This window comes from Ambystoma mexicanum, chromosome 5q (assembly GCF_040938575.1).
Source record: "Ambystoma mexicanum isolate Mex_15411 chromosome 5q, UKY_AmexF1_1, whole genome shotgun sequence".
NCBI lineage: Eukaryota > Metazoa > Chordata > Amphibia > Caudata > Ambystomatidae > Ambystoma > Ambystoma mexicanum.
The window spans coordinates 640,686,466-640,707,301 of NC_090933.1; the positions used below are offsets into that span (position 1 = coordinate 640,686,466).

A 20,836-nucleotide genomic window follows, 5' to 3' on the forward strand; every position below is an offset into this window, starting at 1 on the left:
CTTCATCTGTGGCTCACCACGAGCATGGACACCACAGCACTATACCCCACTGCCCTCTTCCTTCCTGCACTTGCACGTTCTGAATACTCACAAGGCATAGTAGGTTCGGCCTTTCCTTCCCCCTCTGTATTTCTCTTTTTTACTTTTATTTAATTGTACTGCTGTCCCATGTTCCCACCCTGCTGCCCTCTGGGCGGTTTGAAACAGCATTTATTTCCTAGTGCCTAACAAGCAAACAATAAAGTAAAATAAATAAAATAAATCACAGTTCAAGAAAATAAATACTTGGAGGCAATGCTGGAAATTGAAGAAATTTACTGGGGGAACCCTCTCATCCTTGGAGTGGCAGGGCATTAGGGACGAGGGGGCGGGGCCAAAGGCCAGGTCACACAATACAGTATTTCTACATAGAACCCAATCCTGGCAATTTGCATAAAAGCAAAGGGTATTATGGGAACATGAGACTGTCTACAATTTTAAATTTGAAACATTTCTTAAGAAACCCTTTTGGGCAAATAATTGAAGTTGGGCTATTCAGTTTTGACTGGTCACTGTACTGACCCTAAGAAATATATGTCTGCACATGCAGGACATGTATACCAGTTTGGACAGCTGCAACAAGTATGTGAGGCTTTGGATGTTTATGCATTCAGTCTACCATGTCGAGTGTAATGAAAGTGTGTGCTTGTTGAAATGTGGGTTGCTTGTGCATGTGATAACTCGGCTTCAGGATAGATCCTGTTCTGAAGCCGAGTTATCACATGCACAAGCAACCCGCGCTTCAACGCGTAGACTGCTTTCAGAAGACTCTGCAGTGCTGCCGAGCCTTCTGAAAGTCCCTGCTTGTTGAAGCATGGGTTGCACGTCCTTGCGATAACGTGGCTTCAGAACAGATCCGTGAGTAGCATGTGAAGCCACTGGGTCTGGGGACAGAGCAGCGCTCTGTCTTGTTCCGGCCCATTTCCTGAGCTGGGTGAGTGTGAATGACACTATATGCAATCCTGCACAGGCAGACTGCTTCTGATTCTAAAGTGGCCAGAACAATCTTTTTGGCCACCCTAATAGCTGGGAAATACTTATCTTATGGCACAGATCTAGGGCCCGATTTTGAGCTGCGGCGTGATGATGTCACGCTGCAGTGACACTTGTCTGTTATGTTCCCTCGGGCTCATGATTTAGCCCTTTCCTGTTCTGCTGCCATTGTGAGAAGGGCTGCATCTGATGCAACCCTAATGTCCACCTGCTTCTTTAAAAGATCGCTATGTAGAGTGTTTCTTTTTTCTTAAGTTATATAGAAAAAATGTATCTCTTTGTGCCATCTCTAAATCAACTTTTCACTATTTCAAAAGCCTGGAGAAAACCTTTCTTTTTACAGATGAAAAAACTGTTTGTTCGGTAATGATTCGCGTGCTGCAAAGTATTCAATTCCATGGCAAACCAATTAAATATTATCCAAACATGAAACATGCGTATAATCTCAAATAATCCTTGCAAGCACCGGAATTTACACAACAATATAAAGGCAGATGAGAGGGTAAACATGAAAGCGCTTTGCTGTTTACCCATCATCTGCCTTTATATTGTTTTGTAAATCCATTTAACAGACGCCTGTACTCAACAAGGATCATTTTCCTTTCTTTCCAAGGAAAATAATTCTTACGAGCAATGGCGGGAAGAAAGGAAAATAATTCTGTTAAAACTTGAAACATAAGTACAAGATTTTCCTAACTAGCAGGAACTATGGAAGACTCGGCAGTCGGCCCGGCAGGGCTGAGCACTACAAGATGGCGACAGTGCTTCGGGGCAAAAGAGGATCGCGTCAATGTAAGTATGGCACTAGCACTTCACTTCCTGAAACACAATGATTGGCTGCTTCTGTTCCTCCTTATGATTGGAAGCTAAAGCTGGCATTCAGCATGAGGCCAATCATAAGGATTAGCAAACAGCAAATCATTGTTTTAGAATAAGCCAGCCGGGCAGTGCTTAGTCCAAACGCAGTGTCCCAGTTCTCAGAGATTAGCATCTCGCTCTTTTGCAGACTTCCGAGCATTTTTTTCGCAAAAAGCAAACAGCCCAGTGGCACAGAGCACTTTGGGCCCCGGGTCTAGACGGAGCACCGCTCCAGCAAGACAAGGTTTTCCAGAGTGGAGCGCTGTCTTGTTCCAGCAGAAATCTTCCACTGCTTGGATCGTCTGAAATGGGATAAGCGTTGGCATCTGGTTAAAGGGTGAATATCCCGGATGCTAGAAGCCATCATAGTGTTTGCAGGGAATAATAGAGGGCATTCGATACCGGCATTGTGTAACTTATATAAATATAATTGAGGCCAATAATGGTTTATGGGGGTAGAAGTGTGGTGTGAGAAATATCTCAAGAAATTGTTAAGATTGGAATCGAAAGTATTCAGGAAATTGATGGGCGTGCAATCCACATTGCCAATTGAGTATTTAAAATTGGAATCCAACATGAATGGCTGTAACAGTATGGTTCTACAAAAGCGGATATTGTTGGGGGAAACTACAAGAAGGGGAGCAAGAATCCCTAATCAATCAACTATTTCAAGCTTTTCATACACAGGATATAATAATGGACAAAATCTGTCTGGGATACATTAAGCCTGCAATTGGGAAAGTGGAACCGGGAATCATGCTACATTGCATGGTACCACTTAAGAGGATTATAAAAGAAAGATTTCCTGACCTGTGAAAAGGAGCAGGATGTGGTCAATTTAGGTGTAAAATCCAATTGTGTGCAGTATCTATGAAGCTACATGGCATGCAGTGGGTTACCTGCACATATAAAAGCCTACCCATACAGCTATGCAGCAACGCGATATATGTCAATTAAGTTTAATGCTGTATAAACATTGGAAGTGCTGGATGCTAGAATTGGTCTTCCTAGACATGAAAGATACTGCAGATTTTGTGGTGAATTAAATGAGAAATAGCAAAACATTTACTGATTGAATGTATAAATCTAGAAATCCCAAGGAGTCGGTTTTTAATTAAAACTAAATTATTTTTTATTTTTTATTAAATCATATGGTTGAAATGAATCAACCTTTAATTCATAGTAAAAAAACGAACATCAATACACTTCATACATAAACATTTAAGATCTTAAAACATTTGAAATGTCATCATATCATAATTTCTTTACATAAAAGATCAAAACAAATCACAACCGGCTAATAATGCTACTAAATCTCAATAGCACAATGGATCTAAATTCAATGCACTGATAAAACTTGAAATCGCTATCACTGAGGAAGTAGTACGCCCTGCAAGTAGCATAGAACAAATAAAATCATCTCTATCGACATAATTAATTGCATTGCATACATAATATCTCTTAAAATATTTAGCACGTCGATGAGATAGGACACTAAAATCAAGGACCCAGTGTCGTAAAGTCTCTGTATAGTTTGCAAAAAATCTACTACCGTTTTGGCCAGAGAGACTCCTAGTCCATAAAACATTCCACCGAAAATGCAGAAAACAACCGAGTACTTCCATCAGAGTAAATACTAAGAAATGGTGCAAATGTACCCAGATCTTTATGTTCACCATGTAGATGTTGTAGGGAACTATACGTACATATCGATTCTAGCGTTTTGATCCAATCCCAGCAATACAATATGGATTTAGTCTTCATGGGGTTGCTACAGAGTTCTTCGGTTGCGCTTCCTATGTCCTCCAAGATACTCTCACACAGAATGTAAACTTCTTTCAAATGTACCACTTCCTGATTTAAATAGATCTTATTCTGATCCACCAAGAGGGAGTTCCCGAGTGGATATAAGAATGTTCTTACCAACGAAAGGATCCTCCAGTATGCTCTTGTCTTAAGGGAGACAATCGGCAACTCATACCTGATTAACGGCAATTGGATGGACTTTAGAGGTAGCATTACTGTTTTCCAGATTTTACTATCTAAAATTGGAAGAAGCTCCAGAATCCTCATTTGATACACCTCAATTCCGTATAATAGTTTCAGGACTACTTTTACTTCATAATAGCGAACTACTGGTTTAAGGGAGAATTTCCCAAATTTAGCGTCCCCTCTGGACTGTTGATTTGACAAAGCAGAGGCTCTAGCTTTAAACCAGGCAGTTATACTAGACATGTTGGGGCCCGCATTCACCTTGAATCCCAAGTATGTAAGGGAGTTAACCTTCTGAATTTCTGTTTTTACCAATGAACCACCTCTGTTGAAATTGCTTCCTAGATTTTGTCAACTGAATGATTTTAGTCTTTTGAGGATTAACTGTCAGTGACAAATCCTTTATGTACTTGATAAACGTGTCGATAAGTCTCTATAGACCAATTGCGGTCACATCAAATAGAAGGAAGTATTGGGTATTCCTCATGATGCAGGTTTACGCCATAAAAGACCCCTATCGACCGCATCAAAGGCGGCCGTAAGGTCAAGAGATGCAATGTACACTCCCTCATATGTCCCATTCCATGCCAACGACTGAAGACAGTTCATTATGGTTCCATTGAGGGATGTGCACATATTACACTTCTTGAGTTTCCCAGATTCTGCCTGCCATGATTCCAAATGTGATCGCAAAATAGATGGAAACACCTTACTTTCCGCATCTAAAATCGCGATTGGGCAGTAATTCAGGGGATTGGACCTATCTCCTCTTTTGAAAATAGGTATTATATGTACAGTAGACCAAGTACGAGGATACACCCCCTTTTTTTTTTAAATATTCTCAAAGAGAATAGAGAGATCCTCTGACCATAATAAGGGATCTCCCCGAAACAAAATATTTGAAAAGCCATTCGGCCCTGGGGCACGAGAGGAACTTATTTTATGCAAACAATCCCCAACTGTTTCTTTACTAAAGTCATTAATATTGAACTCGTCTTCCTTATCACACAATTTGAGTACTTCCTGTTGACCCCTTGGGTCTCCTGCAAAAACTCTAGAGAAATGGGAAACCCACATTGCCTCGTCAACTCCATTCAGCTGTAAATCTGGCTGAATGTTATCAACCGCGTTTATGATTTTCTAAAACGGTCTGCCATCTTTATCTTTGAGGGAGTGAAGTATCGCCTCAGCATCTTCCTGCATATGCTTATTTTTAGTTTGAATAAGCCCGTTTTTTTACGATTGTCATGCCCTATGCATCCCTTCCTTCCTATCCAGATTTGGAATCAAGGATGCTTTTTTATAATAACTGATTGTTTTCCTCATTAATTTCTTCCGAGCCGTTACTTCTTCACTGTACACATGAGCATGATGGTTATATCTCGCTCCCTTGTTACCACACTTCAAATGTTTACACTATGTTAGCAGCGCAGGTTACAAGTTTCCCAAAATGTGCTGATGTGAAAACATAATATCTCCATTCTTCTGAGTTTCTATTCAGATAATCAGAGAGTGAGTGGTTAAACCTCATCACAGAACCCTCATTCAAAGAAATCCTATTCTCACTGTTATTAATGACCAGGCCCTTGGTAACAGCTAACCTGGACCACAGTTCCCCCTTAGTAATCTCAATTTGGAAGACTGTTTCCACCATAGCGTGGTCACTATGAGCGGTAAAATGAGTTTCAAAGCGTATACATCTAGGCGAGAGACAATCATCAGTAAAGATGTAATCCAAAACTGACAAAGTGAGACCATTGGTCCATGTAGGAGCGATAGTCAGTCCCTGATCCTTTAATGGATATAAGACCCTCCAAACATGCTGACCAAAGCCTCCCATAGTTGTTTTTATTCCCATTCGTCTTGCTACCCCATTCAAACTCAGTTAAAGTTCTCCCATTATCCATATTAGAGCAGTTGGAATTAAGATCCTCTACTGAGATAAGATGTCTTCTTATTAGAGTTGAGGTGCTGCACCATTCCAAGACAAATTCTTCTAAACCCTGCAAGAATTCTTCTAGTTCTGCCAACCTGTCATGCCAGTAGACATTAATTATCAGCAGCTCCCAACAACCTTCTATTGTAGTAATTTCAATGGTCGTAGCTAGAGCACCTTGCCTAATGTCAGTAGATCCTAGAAATGTAACTGCTGGCGATACCTTTATTAATGTAAGGAGACCCCCCGGGGACGACCTTTTGGTCCCTTAATAGCTGATTGGCCAGTCAACAGGTAGCCCTCAAATGTGGGAAGCTGCGTTAACTATGTTTCCTGCAGGGCAATTACAAGAAACAAGCTCAGTCAGTTCATAACTTCAACTGAGGCAAAGAGGCACCCATGCCCTCTTGTGTTCCTACTGACTAGACTCAATAACTTCTTTTTTGAATGAATCTACTTCGGGGTACTCTCCACAGGTTCAGTTGCCCTTCAACCCATTAATCCACCAGGACCAGTCATTAGATACCTCAGAGTGAGTCACTGTTGAAGATCTTGAATCAATGCTCGGGCATTCGGATCCCTCATGAAACTCCAGTTATCAAGAGGAGTCTGTACCCCCTCAATTACTTTAGCTACATCAAATCCATGCACTCTGATACCATCACATTCCTTCAATATAATATCTACTACTAAACTTGAGTTAAAGACAACCACTGATTGTGCCAAAAACCTTTCATGGGGGCATCACTTAAGGACCCCATTAATTTTCTTTTTCCTATTATATGGCCCTTTGGTCTATGATCCCACAAGGGTGTTTCACTCAGCAAGCTTTCCTCTATCAAACCTGATTCTAATTGAAGGTTTTGTGGTGATCGGCTCTTAACAATAGGTTGAAGGCTAATACATGATTTGTTACTACTCCGCTCACTGCTCGTGACCAAAGGGGTACAGAAAGACATGCTTTTTCCAAGTCCCATTATTTTAAGATCTTCGCTTGGTCTGCAAAAAATGTTTGGTTGGGGCGGAATTGACAATACAGATGTCACTTGGGAGGGCACACACATACACTTTTCCTCATCCAATTTAGGAATAACTAACTTGTTTCCCCCCCGACACCATTCCCCCCCAATAGCACCCCACTGCTACTTAATGTTCGATCTGACTCATGACATCCCAGATCCCAAGCCTTTTTCTCCTTCTCACTCAGACTTATCAATAATCTCTTTTGCTTAGATTAACTGTGTTCTATTCTGTCATTTCAAAAAGCGGATTTCCATAGAGGAGGGTGCAGATTTCAACACCGGGGTCTCCACTAAGGGTTTTCAGATTTTAACCGGGCTAATTTTAGGAGCACCTTTAAATAATATGTCCCTTACTACCAGCTGATTTAAGAAGGTAGACAAAGGATTTAGCCTCCCCCCCCCACTAAATTTAGGGGGTGACATGTTCTTAGATTTCTTCTTAACGGGATCTCCCCGGGCCTCCTGTGATTTCCTTTTTTGAGATGTATAAGTAATTATCATTGGCAATCCTGCAGGTTACCTCTTTGCTGGGAATACCGATGGGTAAATCTATAACCTCCTTGCCTAGTGGGCCGTTACTTCCACTCTCAGAATCCTGTTTACCCCCCTGCACCTTACAATCCTTTATATCATCTATCTCCGTTACTAGGTGATCATTTGCACTAGTTTTAGCCCCCTTACCTCCCCCCTCCCTGTCATACTTGCTATCCTAAGTTCAAGTTGAGACAGCTTTGCTTCCTGGCTCTGCATCGGCATCAGAATCTTTTCCACCACTGACTGTAGGACAATAGAATTTTTCCTGATGTCTTCTTTTACCCCTTCTGGGACGTCGGAGCATTCCACTGGAAATTCTTGGTCGAATTGGAAAGGGAGGGGTGCCTCAAAAGTTCGAAGGGGGAGGAGACACAAAAAAAAAGTCTATCTCCCCCACCGCTTGATTCTCAACAGGATATATCATATACCGAGAAATTTTCCTCCAAGATAGATGACCGATTAGGCAAATCTTCAAGATATAATATATTCTCCTCAAGTGAACCCCCGGGAATATCCTCGATAACCACTTTTCACTTTGATCTCACTTTAAGGTGGAAACATTAGGTTATCAGTGAACCCACCCCCCCTTCCTTTACTGGCTTGGGGTGGGTGCTATCAACCAGGGGAACACTATGGTTCTCTACTCCCAAGGAGCTCAGCCGAGCAGACAGTACAGCCTGAGTGGAGTCTCGAATGTTTAAACTCGCGGGCCCCCTCCGGGGACAAGGGGAGGGGTATAGACATGGCCAATAACATCTCAGCATCCGAAATGTACTGAGGTTTGGCCATGACCGTTGTGTAACTTTTCCCGCTCCTTAATTCACGCATAGCAGGAAATATAGGGAGGGGGGATAAAAAAATCCCAGAGAGCCAATGATCCGCTCGAGATACTCACACCTTGCTCCCCCAACCTCCCTCGTAAAAGGGAAGACAAAAACAAAAAAATATAGATTTATAATTAAAAATAGACGATTTTATAAGATAGAAAGTATAATTTTGTAGATCAAATTTGGCAATGCCTTCCAAAGCGCGCTCTACAGGAGAGAAATAAGGCTAAGACAGCAACGACTAAACCCCTACGGTTGCTGAAAAAAATTCTGGGCTCTATGGTAAGGTAAACTGAATCCAGTCTCCTGATAGGCTGACAAGCAGTTCCACCTAGAACAAAATGAACCAACGTGATGCTTAAAATTCCTTCCCCATAAGTATTTTAACACAGGTGATGCGATTCCAGCTGATCCAACAATTAATTTAAACACTTTAGCACTAAAAAAATAGTTCACGTGTGTACTTAATAATCCAGCTCACTAGACAATCATATATTTCCTAAACATATAAACAGTCCATTCAACGTAAACACCGTAGAAAAATAAAACTTTCTTCATTCAGTTCGTTAATGTTCAACGACTTAATGGAGCTGACGGTCCAAATATACTTGCACTGGTGAGTTAAAGTTCATATATTCAAGCACAACCCAAATTTCCAGATCTCAGCACTTACAGATTGACAATATAATTCACTAGCTAAATATCGGGGCTCAAGGGCTTAACTTGCCCACAGTCGCTCCAACACTTAGCAATAACTGATTGGCAGAGAGGGCAAACCGTTTTGTGATGGAACTCAACGGCTTTACTAGCGCACAGTCACTTCAACACTTGGAAATACGAGTTGGCTAATAGAACAACAACCCACTGTGCAATGGAGCTCAAAGGCTTTTCTAGGCCGCAGTCACTCCGGCGCTAGTGGCTATTGTTTTTAAAGGCTCTTGCGGCTCCTCTCCCAGTAGAAAGTAATAACAGACTGCAAAGTGCTTTTCCAAAAGACTCCAAGTCAGTAGAAATGTAACTGTGCTCGCACACCAAACACTCAGTCAAACACTCTGCCACGCTCAGCTAGTGGCTATTTTTTTAAAGGATCTTGTTAAAATGTAGTTGTTATGTGAGAGGTATAAGTGTGCAAATGTTATGGAGAGTGTTTCATAGTAGTAACAATAGTAATCTGATGTATTATATTGTGAAAAAGTATGATTTTATGGTTGACATTTTTAAGATGATACGTGTTATGTTTGAAAAATAAGGATTCGTGCATATATGTTTGTGTTGTAACAGCCATATGCATGCTTAGTAAAAGAAAATATATATATAATCACTGTTTCAAAGCACACTGGCCAAATTCATCGAATCTGAAAGTTCCTGGGGAATATTACAGAAGGTATGCATCATGCAGTGTAGCTCTGCACTGGCAGACATGTTTGCTACACTGCAAATGCTCCCACCCCAATACTAATGTAAGAGAATCTCTTTCTCCTGAAATAAATGTATCAAATTGCACCTCTGAATCAAACTACACTTAGACAAAGATGCTGCTGCTAGGCAACCAGATGAGGATTATTCTGCCACCTTTACCAAGAAGGACGCCAAGCGAAGGCTCAGGGTTAATCAAAAGACACTTTTGATTTGACAAGCTGCTATACAACAAACGCACACTTTCATGCAATCTTTGTTTCCCTTTCACTTCTTTCTAAAGTCTCAAGCTCCAAGTTGCCAGAAGGTGACCAAGAGAGCTTAAGGCATTGTTTCAAACATACAATTCTGCAATGTCATAAAATGGTAAAAAGAATGCAGGTCACCTGGTATCGTTTGCACACCGGATCCTGCAGCCCTCATTGGGTATAACCAATCCCAAATGCATCCTCAGCCGACAGTTGGTTGGCCCTGTGTGAGGCCATACGTGCGTTCCAGGATGCATGACCGAATACTTGATCTGCAAACAAACACAAATTGTATAGAGGAAGTTCCAACACCAATACATACAAATGTATTAGTCAAAAATCAAATATTTTGACTTTGTTACTGGGTCTCCAAAAACTGTCATTTATTACCCACTGGCATCTGCAACCTCAACTGGTGAAATAAACACTGTTTAGCAGCGTATTTAAGTCAGCATTTCTTCTTAAGATAAGGTGTATGTTTGTTCCTTTCCACAAAAGGTTAATTTCAATTTATAACACGAGGTAAGCTTTGAGGTATATATTGCTAGAGATCCTCATGATATGTGCTTTCTATGTGTGACAGTGATCCGAGTAACTTCTCCTTAAGAACTCAAGACACTTACAAGTTTCTTATTTAATGTTGCCGATTCCATCAACACTTGGAAATGTAGCTTGGTCAGATCAGAGAAGAATCGATACAACATATTTAGAATGTTCTTTTTTTAAACAAAAATCAATGTAGTAAATTGGGTTGCTCGTTGTTTCTCCCATGTGTTCTCTTTTGAGGTCTCCTTCCTCAGCACTGGGCCACACTCAGTAATTTAATAGCAGGGCTGGGTCAGTGGGGAGGGAGGTGGATGTGCAAGACTAGAGGAGCCCGCTTTTCTCTGAACCTTCTCAGTAGTTTGTGGTAGCAGACTGGGAGATGGAAATCACTTGCAGGGGAAACCAGGGCAGTGTTGGGCAATGTGGGACTAAAGGCTGGTTATGGTTGATGAGTGGCAAGGTACAGGGAGACGCATAGACAACAACTGGCAACTTTTGCAGATATGCAGCTCAGGGAGGGGAAGTTACAAATGTTGAGAGAAATAGTGGTTATGTACGTATTATATGTCTGAGAAACAAATGGAAATAGGCAGTGAAACGTGCAGGTTGAGGAAAGGGAACGAATAAGAGTGAGGACAGACAGGCCTGTCGGGGGTCTAGAGCACATTAGGAAATGCACCAGACTGCCCGGGGGGGGGGAGGGGGTGCTTGAAGTGAGAACGAGTAACCACTGTGTTAGGCAGAAACCTGTGCAGTTCCCTCTGGGACCACTGCAAAAGATTTAAGACCACAGGTGCTTGGCAGTAAACCCAATTGGTAGCAGTCTGTACCACCCACATTTACCCGGTAGTAGCTGTGGCTGAGCAGTCAGACTTCTCTCAAGAAGAGTTAGGCAGTATACAGAGTATTCTCAATAGGTCAAAAGAACACAGTAGAACAAGTAAACACTGACCAGAGCTTGGTGTAAAAGAGATATAATTATTTATTTAAAAACACATCTAGTAATCACACTGGCACCAATATCCAGCAGTTCAAAAACACGGTCACTAAAAGATATAAACTCCCTTAAAGAGGGAGATCTCCTCTGTCGTTGGGAAGTGGTGAGTCGGTTCAGCAGGGCTCCACCAGTGCTGTCGTCGCAGCAAGTCGGCTCAGCTTCTCCCTCTTCGGGCTTTCGGGTCCTGTGGCGACTTCTGAAGTTCCAGTCCCAAAAGCCCTGCTTTTATGCAAGAAACCCCCATTCATTCAGCCTAGTTGTCAATCACACATGCTAAGTGGTGAGCGGGGCGGCTCACCACGTGGGCCAATCACGCAAGAGTGCGACCTGAGTTGGCAAGGCAACTTAGTTCAAGGTGCCTAAACCCCCTTCCACACCCCCTGTGGTACCCAGACAGAGTGGCACCACGTTGGAGGGCTTCTGTGTAGAAGCCCGCCAAAAGTGGAACAAAGAGCTCGACCTTTGGTTTGGAGTTACAGAGGCGAACACAAACGCCATTTTAAAACCGAGTTTTGGCAGAAAATACCAACCGGTGAATTAATATTAAATAAATAAACCGGCAGTATGTTAGAGGCTATGTTAAAAAGTATTAGCCTCGAACAATGGGAAAATCCCATAGAGATATATTCGCGGTCGAATATAAAGAGTAGTACCCATTGCCACCAGCCAAACCTCGACGAGGTTGCCCCTACCAGTCTGTTAGTAATTTGGGACTAGTAAAGCCAATGGTGACTTTACATGCCCTGGGAGACGGTAGTCAGTCCCAGGGTATGGACTCTATGGTGGGGGGTTACTATGACACCCCTGTGTTACTGCACGGAGGGTGCTGTGTAACACACATAGTAAAAAACACATGAGACCCTATGGAGTAAAAGACCCCATAGCCCATAAAACACATGAACATTCAAAGGAACACCAGAAATCATGTCCAAGAGTGTGAAAAAAGAGTCTCACTCTTGGCAGGAGAAAAAAACAAACTCCAGAAATCCAGCAACGCTGCTGGGGGACTCACTAGGTTAGGAAATTCAGCTTAAACAGAGAATTCTCCCTAACACACTGTGAAAGTGTTGAGATGTGTAAGATTGCCAGAAGGAATACGAATACTGAGGGCCCCATTGCATGCATATAGTAACACTACAAGCAAGTGGTATTTTAAATATGTTCTATTTTGAAGTACTCCAGGCTGTACATATCCTATGCAATCCAACTTGTAATTAGGTGATAGTTTGAAAACAGGCAAGGCAAACCTTTCTACAAATCCCCAACCTGAATGGCAGGAAAGACTAACACAATGCTGTCACACAGAAATGATACACTACAAGGATGTGTGGAATCACCAACCCTACTAATCAACATCTACTTAATGTTATGCTGGGTTTAAAAAAACGCAAAGGAAAAAAAGACATCAACTTCTAATGTGAAAGGAGAATAGCCTTTTCAGCTAAAACCTACACATACATAGTGCCATCTAGTAGCCATCACTGGAGCTTCGCCTCCAGATCAAAGCCACACACCAATGCCCTATGTCTATGCAAATTAGCTGAAAAGCTTGTCTTTTGCTCCTTAGGAAAATGACATTGCCTGTAGGGCAGTGCTATTTTATACATCCCTTTATCAACCAAAGACTCTTGCTCTCAATGATGCAACAACCAAACACATAAGGGTGAAACTCTTATTGGGGAGCACGGTGTGGCGTAGGTTGGCACTGGGGCCGATTTAACATTCACCATCATTATAATGGTGGGTTCAAAAAAGAAAACTTCTACAAGCAATGGGTGAGTAGAATAGGGCATTTCAGCTAAAAAGGTACACACATACAGTGCCACCTAGTAGCTCTCACCGGAGGTTCACCTCCGGATCGGAGCCACACAGTAATGTACTATGAGTGTGTGAATTAGTTGAACATCTTGCTCTGTGCTCCATAGGTAATTGCCTTTGTCTTATAGGGCAGTGCTAGTTTATACATAGCTTTATCCATCCAAGAGACTGACAGCTCTCAAATATGAGCCTGTGCTGACAATATTTTATGTTCTCTCATGAACACTGTGACAGAATGCACTCCGTAAGAACAGAAGAGCCTAAGCTTTTTAGTGATCAAATGGTACTGGTATTTCTGCCTCTAAAAGTGAGCTCTGCTAAGTAAGCTTGCTTTCATAATACTGTACTCCCAAAGGTATAGTGCTGTGGGATTTACTGACATGACCATGCAGCTGCCTAATAATAGCAACATGGCAAGTTCGAAACTCACATGTGCATTCCTGAACAAAGCCTCCTGGAACCCAAAGTTCCAACAGACAGGGGAAGTTTTTTTAATCTTAGGTAGCCCTGATAAAAATGATATAATTGTGGAATTCAAGAGTCAGTGGTAGTTTGATTAATAACTAAATATATGCCATGCCTGGTTTCGACATTGTGGCTTCTGGGATTACATAAATATACAGCCACAAGCTATTGACTCTTTCTTGTATGAAGACAGAGGAAGGGGACGGAGTCAGAGAAGCCCAGGATATGACTCTCAGAGATTAAGAAGGGTTGCACTACTTTGGGATTTGCTAGAAAGTCCATACTTCCTGTTCCCCGCAACTTCCTGCACACAGAGAACTCTTTGTATGACATCATAAGGCAAAGGACTCTTGATACAGAAGCAAGGATTGGACCAATTAGAGAAGGCTAGAGAGGAACCAATCCTCTCTACTTAGCTGATTCATCCTTGGACACTTAAAGAAGGATTCATCTGGAACCTGGTTGCGAGACCAATCTGTTCCAAAGTCATCTGCCATAGAGACGAAGGCCAAGACGTCCATGTAAGAGGAAAGCTCTTCCTCCTAACCATCCCAAGGGAATATGGTTCCATGTGTTAATATTCCGCAAAAATATCACCCTACAAAAATATTGCCATATTTTTGCAGTGATATTAAGCCATGGACAGCCCCGCATCCACCATTATTTTTTGAATGGAGTGGGGGTCACCCTGCAACCTCCGGTCCCAATAACCCCATAAATTATCCCTGCTAATAATATCACCTATGTGTAAAGACTGGAGGGGGGTGTCTGTACTCCTGCTCTCTATATGGCAGAGGAGAGGCACAGAGGACAGTTATACCCCAAAGGGCACTGAGGTTACAGTGAACAGGGTGAAGCCCTAACAGGCTAATATTGTAACACAGTAAAGGAGGGCATCACACAACTGAATATCATTAAGAATAGGCAGTCTAGGAGTCCCATTTAGAACGAGACAAAGGTGCTACTGAGCCGTGGCCGAAGAGATAGAGGGTCGGTTTTGAAAGACAGCAGGATAGAAGGAGAATAACTGTCTATCCCTGTCCTAGCCCTATAAGTAGGGAAAATAACTTTCCTTAGGAGGCGCTGATGTGCCGCTTACAAAAAATGGGGGGCAGTAAAAGATGGGGGGTCTGCTGGTCATCCCTATATACACCAGATTACAGGGACATGTAATCATGTAGATAGCATTTACTGTACTACAATTCGTCAGGGTGTTTTGATTACAGGGGGTACGACGGCCCAGTTCTAGAGTTTTAGTCTGTGTTGACAAGTTACACACGTTGCATTGGCCACAAGGTCTGTGTCCGATAGCTGGTGTAGTATTCCATAAAGTGGTAGGTGTTTCATTACCCTGTTCCCTATAGGAGTGTACTAGGGTATCTCTAATGTTTTTTCTCTTTTTGATGGCAAAACGGGGGGAGCAAGGTCTACTGCCCCTACATTGAGGATGGGCCACAGTTTTAAAATTTCCCTTTTGATTTGGTTAATTTTGGAGGAATATCCAAAATTGCTGTTATCGTTTGCTGTCCCTCTGGGCGTTTGGTCTGTTGTAATGTGACATCCCGGGGGATATTTCTAGCCTGTTTTCTGGCTTGTCTAATGATTTTCTTAGGGTATCCGCTTTCCGGAAGGCGTTCTTTCAGGATTAGGGATTGTGTGTCGTACTCCTGTAGGCTGGAGCAGTTTCACCTGTACCTGAGAAACTGCCCAAAATGTAGATTTTCCCGCAGGCTTTTTGGGTGGAAGTTCGAATATTGTAACAGGGAGTTACGGTCTGTCGGTTTTCTAAAGATGGTAGTGGGATAGTGAAAGTATCATGTACCCATAATAGACAGACCATACTTGTTTTATATATACATTTTGTATATGTGTTCTCAGTCCAAGGTGTAAACTTTACTTTTACACACGTTTGCCTCAATCACACTGAGAGTTCTTACAGTGACTGATGATATACAGGAGTCTAACAACTTTTATGTTGTTGTTTTTCTTCAAAAATGAATTCTCTGTGACTTCTTTTCTTGACCCCACTTTTTTTGGAAGCGGCACATCAGTGCCTTCTAAGGAAAGTTGTTTTCCCTACTTATAGGGCTAGGACAGGGATAGACAGTTATTCTTCTTCTATCCTGCTGTCTTTCAAAACCGACCCTGTATCTCTTCGTCCACTGCTCAGTAGCGCCTTTGTCTCATTCTAAATGGGACTCCTAGACTGCCTATTCTTAATGATATACAGTTGTGTGATGCCCTCCTTTACTGAGGCACAGAGGACCCCAGCCAAGATTCTCTATTGTTGGTAGCAATGGGCAAGCAATCAGGGCCTAGCTTCTCAGGAGGTGATGCTGGCTGGTTCTTAAGTATAGTGTAGTCCCCAAGCCCCCACAAAGGAATGTCCACGCACTGTATTTCTTAAAACACAGTCTTTATATAATTAAGTTCAAGGTTATGTACACAATCACAATAACTAACTTTGTGCTCAGTGAATCTAGAATGGCAAATATATACAGTTCTAAGTGGTACCACAATTATTATTAGATTCCTTTAAAGTGTATCAATTGTACTCTGGTTAAATGTCACACAAATCAATTAATAGAGGTAACCAACAATAGACATAAGAGGAAAGCAGTTGGTTAGAACAATTGGCAGAATACTGGCCCGTTACCTAGACACAGTTCTGTGTGGAGATCCCCCCCCACCTGGGCAACTTATAAATAAAGATATCATGCAAGCCCAGTCCATATATTGTTCACAAGAGTCTTATTTCCTTCTAAAATAGTTCTACCACCCCAATGTACCTGGAATAACAGAGTTTGTCGTCGGGTTGTTGATGGATCCTTGTTGAGTGGCTCCCTTTAAGGCAGGAGCCACGGATCGTTGAGATCCCACGCGGAACAAGGGTTGAACGATGACGGTGAGGTGACAGCTTCGTTCCTAGCAGTGCTCGTCGATGGCGGAGCGTTGGCATCCTGCAAGGAAGAGGCGTGCGGGGCACCTCAATGACGATATTTCAGGACCACAAAGAGATTGTGAAGAACTGTGGCCCAGCAAAGGCGGTGAGTCATCCGGCGTCTCTACGGTCGTCAGGTGGTGGGAAACCCACCGGCGGATGCTCCTCGGCGGCCCGACTTTCTCTGGAGGGACAAAGCGGTCGACGGTGCAGGCAAGAGCGTCCTTGGATCAAATGTTACTTAGGCAAAGGGAGCATGGCGGCGGCGGTCGTCGACGCTGATGGACAACAGTGTCCGGGCGCTTCTCCTTCCGCGGCGGTCCCCGTCTCCGGTCGGCAGCCTGTTGTAGGTTTGTCTATCAGGGAGCTTTGGCAAAGATCAGCTGGTGCACGGTGGGCCCTCGAAGGTCGGGTAGAGGGCGCCTTACCAGGTCCTGTCTGGGTCAGTCCTTGGAGAAACAGCAGCTTTCAGATCGACGAAGTAAAGCAACAGCAAGACTTCACTTCCAGCAGGGCTTCAAGGTTAAGCTTCAGTTTCAACTCCAGTTTCTCCTCAGCTTCTGAACACAAATTCTAGCAGTGAGAGCCCCCCAGATATGCTAGTTGATCTCCCTTTCATACTGCTGGGTCACACTCAGGCAACCAATCGGTCAGAAGGGCATTCTCATGCAGGCAGGCAGCCAATCAGGTGCATAGTGTATTCAGGCCATTCACTTCTCTCCAGACACTCACAACAAGTTATGTGTATTGGGACAAGTACCCAGCCATTCAACACTCCACACTGCATTCATGCCAGTTTCGGGCAGGGCTGTCTGAGTCATTGTGTCAAACACCAGAAAACAGACATCCAGAACAAGAAGCGCATATTGGTCACACACTCCATTCACCCAGGTCCCACCCACAGGGTGTACCCACAACATAAAGTCACTGGGAAGGCTCCAGCCAGTCTGGCCTGGACTTCACAACAACACCATATATGGAACTTCCACCCAACAGCCAGTCAGGGGGAAGGGACAGAGTCAGGGCTTCCCAGGACTTTGGTAAAACAAGGTAACAGGCGATAGAAAGCAAGAGGCCACGGGGGCCATCTTGTTTCCTCTCAGGAATCAAATGATTCCAATGGCAGGGCCTGGATATCCCAAAATGGAGGATACTCAGAGCACTAGTCAAATTCAGCATGGAGCTGCCACCAGCCCATACCTTGCTCTGTGGGCCACACACAGGTGCCCAAAAACATACACTAGGGGCACAGGGTTGTACCCCCACCCATGGGTGCCATAAGGGTATCCCATGGGTCTGTACACCAAACCGAAAACAGGAAGAACTGCACTGCTAGGAGTCCCACATGAACTCATGTGCAGAAAACACGACAGAACACATGATAAAAAGCAGTAAAGGACAAGGAAACGGAGGCCCTGTCCCTCCGATGTATTTCCAGCATCACACTATAACCTTACCCCACGACCATATATATGTTGATATTATTGGTGGCGATAATATTACCAGGGAGTATTTGAGGTGACTGCTGCCTGGAAAAGGCATACTGCAGCTAAGACCACTCATACCCAGGAACCTGGTGACTGGAGTTGACAGAATGCTCCCTACAAGCGTTCCAGAAGGCTGACCGACTGTAATGACTGTCTCAGCCCAGGACATAGGCATGCCCAGCGCTGACAACCAAATAATATGTCACAAATGAAGGCATGGCTGGCTCTCGCCTGAAACCTGAAATAAATGTCCTATGGGTATTAGTTACCAGGCTGGGACTCATGATGTATGAAGGAGTGATCCACCGTAAGCAGAGAAATTGTCCCATGGGTATAAAGAGCAGAACCCTACAGAAAGAACATGGTGCTCTTATCCAGGCCTCACATGGTCAGAGAATGTTCTATTAGGAAGTGCAATGTTTAAATGTAGCCAACAAAATGTATCTTACTGTCTTACGTATAGCTCGTATTGTGTAAAACCCTATAAACCCCCCGAGAAATCTGTTTTCTGGGGCATATCTTCAGGATGGTGATACTCTAATGGTTTCCCTGTCTGTTTCTCTTCTGCTTTTAATAAGTAATACTGACTCTGTTGATGCAACTGTGGCTATCCTGCATGGATTTTATTATCATTTTTGACGGATGCAACAATGAACCACATATGCGTCTCACTTTTATTATGGATCGTCAGTGTGGTATCACTATCTCTACTAAATGTAATCCACTGCTGTAAAAATGTTTCTTTTTACAGAAGGATTTGATACCTGATATGATTGTTTATCTGTCAAGTCAGTAAACAGAATAATATTAATTGACTAATGCACAAATATGTTGCCATGCTTATGAAATCAAACCAGTCAAATCACCAACTCACAAAACTCATCAATTGCATTCTAAAATGTATCACCATTGGCATAAGGTGTCAGGTGGTCAGTAGCTCTCAGACACTTTCTTCTCCATAATGTTTCTTGGGACTTCACACTCCGGTCCCACAGTGAAATATTATTCTCAGTGTGCCCTCGTGAAATCTCTCTTGAGTCCTTAGATTTCAGGTCGTAGTGTTGAGCTCGGAGTTTTGAAGGGATAATTACTTACAGTTTAATTTTGTTACCATGGATTGCCTTCCCACAAATTCATCATCTTCATAGATATCTTCCAGTACAGGTTGTTCTCTGAAACTTTCAGCAGGAGGCTTAGTATAGCTCTGTGCCAATCACATGCGATGATCTGCCTTATCGAGACATGACGTCACTGCCCTACACAGGAAGCAAACTGTGCCCCATGACCTCAGTTCTCCCCTTTCTCCCACTGGCTCAGCAGCCGAGGAACCGCTAATAGGGAGAATGTATAAATTGTAAGATCAAAAAGAACATCTTCAACTGATCTCAGACAGAGTTCATTTTATTGGCTCTCCAGTTGGCCAGGATGGGAGAGCGACGAGGAACCTGTGGGAGGAGAATTGATAGAAACAACATTACATTGTAAGTAATTTTCCCTTCAATTGGATTGCATCCTCCCACAGTTTGCTTGATAGACTACAACATCAATACCAACCTACCAGTGAAGTGTAGGGAGCACAAGTCTATTCAAACCAACAATCTCTGAAACCAAAGTGAGTGTCCTATCCTGCCAAAGAGTCCAAGCAGTAGTATTTGGAGTGTGTAAAGAGAACCATGTTGCTGCCTGCCAAATCTCTACCAGTGGCACCCATCTCTGCAGCGCTAAATAGTTTGTGACCACTTTAGTAGAGTGGGCCCTGACTCACATTGTAAAAACAAGCAAGGAGATATCTTCTTGCCTGCTTTTACATAGCATTCAGGAATGCAAAACAATATCCAGTGCAAGATCGCCTGCTTGATTGCTTTCCCTAGCCGAGCCTGAGCAAATGAAACAAAAAGCTGTTCATCCTCACAGAAGTAAGCTGTTATTGATGCATAGGCAAGGTCTTTTGGGGTCCAACCCATGTAATCTCTGCGCATCCTTAGATGGCTGAGGATGCAAGGGAAAAGAACTGGCAACTGAACTTACTGCTTGATGGTAAACTCTGAAACTAACTTTAACAGAAAGGAGGTTCTCACTCTAAGAGTGACCCATTCCCTTGAAGTATGGAGTTTAGCTGGCTTGAAAGAGAGCATCTGGAGCTCACTAACAGGTCTTGCTGATGTAATTGCCAACAAAAATACTGTCTTCAAAGAAAGGAGTCTGAGAGAACACGAATGCATAGAATCAAAGGGGGAGCCCATAAGGAACATCAGAACCAAATCAATGACCCATGGTGGGAACACGAACTGCGTAGGCAGAAGCACGTTGGTGAAGTGCTTCAGGAAGTGCAGAATTATATGCAGTACCCTTTGGGAACACTACACACAATTAAGACTACAAGTGACAGTACAATGTCACCTTTGGTACAAGCCTGTACTACACAGTTATAGTGGCAACAGTAGCGGAGCAGCCAGACTTATCTCAAGAGTAAGTGAGCAGTACAAGAGTTACACAAAGGGGCAGCAATTACTATGGTTCAGGCAAACCCTGACTCAAGATTTCAAAGTAAAAGAATATATATTTATTTACTTAACAGTTGTATAATAGTTCACCTTTCTAAGCAAGTCAAAAATCACAATCATAAATACACCACACCACTTCCCTTAAATTCCAGACAAGTTAAGCTCTCAAATGAAGTGGGAGCATAATGGCATTCCAGCAATTTAAATGTGAGG

The 20,836-nt window shown here is 42.9% G+C and overlaps 1 protein-coding gene across 8 annotated transcripts in view; it reads right to left on the reverse strand.

Moving 5' to 3' along the window:
- Nucleotides 1–20,836, reverse strand: part of ASPH (aspartate beta-hydroxylase) — a 1,438,894-nt gene that overhangs the window by 18,444 nt on the left and 1,399,614 nt on the right. For all 8 annotated transcript variants that reach the window (XM_069621106.1, XM_069621103.1, XM_069621107.1 and 5 more), the window contains one exon: nt 10,004–10,137. In XM_069621106.1, the coding sequence (XP_069477207.1) occupies nt 10,004–10,137 (134 nt within the window). The remainder of the gene's footprint in view (nt 1–10,003; nt 10,138–20,836) is intronic.